The sequence below is a fragment of the Melampsora larici-populina genome, assembly GCF_000204055.1.
Source record: "Melampsora larici-populina 98AG31 unplaced genomic scaffold MELLAscaffold_13, whole genome shotgun sequence".
Taxonomy (NCBI): Eukaryota; Fungi; Basidiomycota; class Pucciniomycetes; order Pucciniales; family Melampsoraceae; genus Melampsora; species Melampsora laricis-populina.
In genome coordinates this window covers 236,777-240,076 of record NW_006768777.1, presented here as the reverse complement: position 1 = coordinate 240,076, position 3,300 = coordinate 236,777, and the positions used below count along the sequence as shown (strand labels likewise).

The window sequence follows — 3,300 nt, the reverse complement described above, 5'->3', positions numbered from 1 at the left end:
TATATGCTGGCCATTCCTGCTTCAGGTGCGCCTTCTGAACGGATCTTTTCTGCTGGTTCACGAGTTATGTCGGATTATCGAGCGTCTATGACAAATCAAAACTTTGAAGCACAAATCTGTCTTAAGTCATGGGAGATTGTTTTGTCATCCAAGTAAATCTATTACAATGAAATCTATTACAATGTTTCTATTCCAATTATAAAAATGTTTTCTTTCCATACACTCGTTCATTCTCAGTTGTCAACTTGTTTCTTATGTTTCCCTGTTTGTGATGTTTTTTTTCTTTACACTCGTTGTTTTTTCTTTTTCTTTAGTTTGTTTTTTGTGTTAGCCTGTTAGGTGGTTCTTTGCTTGAGTAATAGTCAAGCGGACCTTCAAGCTCTCAAAGTAGCTCCCAAATAAGGCTGGCCCGACCCAGGGCCAGCCCTATGATGCCCGGCAGCTCTCTGGAGACTCCCAGGGCCGAGGCCGGCCCTGGGCCCGGCCCTGCAGCCTCGTTGCCGGGTCATAGCCCTACCCGAATGCGTGAACCTATAAACTTCACATATGTATCGATGAACACAGATGTCACTCTTCTCGAGATGGGCATCAAGTTCGTCGGAAACCGAAGTACCTCATTCGACTACATTCTCTATCGAAAATGCAAGGTATGTGGGTTGGAACTTGGAAGACAGTGATCTTTGCTCGACTGGACGAGCTTTGTTCACTTGGGTTCGATGTTCCTTAACGACGATCAGCTGTTCCCGGGACGAACGATACGGAAGAAATGCTCGAAGACAGACCTATGGATATCACGCCTGGCGGAGCTTCTAGTTCCAACTTGAATTCTGAATGCTCATACTATCGTAAGATAGTCAAATCATTTGATGAGTACCGAAGGTGAATCGTCAGACCGCAAAGATCACCTACCTGCCCCCGGTAGTCAAGCTTCAAAGGACATTTCTCAAATTGATGATCAAGCTATGGGTTCACATTGGGTCATATCCCGTGCAAGTTGGCCAAAAAGTGGACACTCGTCGTAGAATCCAAAACTGATCCTGTGCGCGACGCTGCTGTCATCGCGCTTTCCGACCGCGTTCAGCTTCCAAAAAACTCTGGTTTGCATTCGGCACAGAGTGCCACAATCACTTCAACAACTGACCAACCACAAAGCATTCATCCAATCTAGATGGTCATTAACGGCAAATACTCGACGAAAAAAAGACTTTTATCGAATTCCCCTACCTGATCAACGTTTGCTTCCGAATTACATCAAAAAATTGAACGAAGTCGACGATCGGATCAGACGTAATGCGGATGTGTTAGATGAGATTGTCTTCAAGGCCGAGGAAGCTGGTATTGGCCCATCCAATCACATTGCTTCTTCATCTTTGAGCCCTGAGAATCAAAAGCTCGAGTTAGGTTAGATCTTCATGAGAAACTTTGCAATCCGCTTCATAGGTAGCTAGTCTCTCGCTCGTCCCTGACATGTGGTGACCGTGAACGATCTTTACTAGATAGTCAAGCGGAAAAAGTCACATCTTTTGAAGCGGACAAGGTCAAAAGCACTCTGCGGCAATTTGTACGTGATTGGAGTGTTTTGGTGAGCTCCAGGCGCGTCAATTTCTCTACCCTTCTATCCGCCATGTCTGCCTTCCTGCCTCGTTAGGATTCACACCTCTCGAAATCGATATCGGCCTGCATTTGCTGAGATAATTTTTACAGGGGGCATCAGAGCGCGAAGCTTGTTATGAACCAATGCTCGTGGCCCTAGATAGCTATACGGAACAGTTATTGCCCAAGATTATAGATCGGAGACAGATTCGCGTCCTCGTGCCAGGGTGTGGACTGGGTCGACTTGCTTGGGAGGTAGCTGATCGAGGCACGTTTTCTGACATCTTTGATGATGATGAACCAAATCCATATGGGACTATCGCGCAAGACATTGACAGCTAATCCTGAGTATCCTACCATTCACCATATCAGGATATGTATCGCAAGGCAATGAATCATCTTATCATATGATCATGGCTTCAAATTTGGTCCTCAACAAGTTGAGTTGAAAAGTTTCGTTGATTCTTTTGCTCTTGAATTTCATGCAAACGATGTGCTATACGTTTCCAGTCCATGACAATTGATGGTTTTTGCTAATACTTCAATCTTATACCGCTCAAACCTTCTAAAGCGCTATTTGTCTCGATCAATGGTCAATTTATCCTTTTGTTCACTCGCTTTCAAATCAAACCTGTCAGGAGGACCTGCTATCAGAAGTCAAATTCCCAGACCGATTGTCTTCAAATGAATTCAATGCTGAAGACTTTGGAATTTCTATGGGAGATTTCACTGAAATCTTTACAAAGCCCGAAGAAAAAGGTCTCAACATTCCAGGAAAGAATCATCATTAGTTTTAGTTTACTTATTCATAGTGTTATTCTCTTCTTGATCAACAGACAACTGGGATGTTATCCTCACTTGTTTTTTCATTGATACTGCTAAAAACATTGTCGAATATTTAAGAACGATTCATCATCTTTTGAAACCTGGAGGGATGTGGGTAAACCTTGGACCTACACTATGGCACTACGAAGGATCATCCAATCCGATGGACACGTCAATCGAATTGGACGTAAATGAAATCAAAGCGCTTTGTCAACAAATGGGGTTTGAATTAGATCCCAACTATGTAAGAATCCTCTAACCTTCCAACTTGTGCTACATTCTCGGAACGCTGATAGTTGTTCTCCTATGTCGGAATATGCTAGGATCGCACAATACAGACAACATATTCCGGCAATCCTTTCAGCAACCTGAAACCAGGTACACTATCATTTCTATTATTATTTCCAAGCACTCTCACAAACTGAAATCTCGTTCTATATGACTCTCTGACTCTTCGCAGTTTACGAAGCAAATATGTGGGTAGCTTATAAAAGGAAATAAGTCTCTAATCTTACATTCAAATCCAAAAGAATGGACACTTCTCGAATGCTTGTTTCAAAATCATCTGTCAGGTTTTGTACTATGCGTCCTAATGAGAATCAATGTGGTTTGAACAGAAGAAAATTCTTCATACCACCCTAGCGCCCTTGGTAAATATCAAAAAGACCTGAAACTTTATCTCCTTTGATATTCAAATCATGTGAGAATATTTTGGACCCAGTGGACCAGACTTCGAAATTTTCAAACTTATTGTCGTATTACGCAAAGACACCCGAGAACACGGTAAGCTCACGAATGCTTGCGGTCAATATCAATTCTTCGGACGAGATAAATCATTAAACATCAACTAACAAAGCAGAGTCTGGTGACCGCATGCATCCT

At 42.7% G+C, this 3,300-nt stretch overlaps 1 protein-coding gene across 1 annotated transcript; it reads left to right on the top strand.

Moving 5' to 3' along the window:
* Nucleotides 1–1,516: 1,516 nt before the first annotated feature.
* Nucleotides 1,517–2,677, top strand: MELLADRAFT_35280 (uncharacterized protein; the record flags this gene model as incomplete). Its single annotated transcript, XM_007408797.1, has 5 exons — nt 1,517–1,582; nt 1,705–1,865; nt 1,943–2,032; nt 2,165–2,352; nt 2,430–2,677. Coding segments are annotated over 5 exons (753 nt in total), but the record flags the coding sequence as incomplete, so codon positions are not given.
* Between the last annotated feature and the right edge of the window lie 623 nt (nt 2,678–3,300).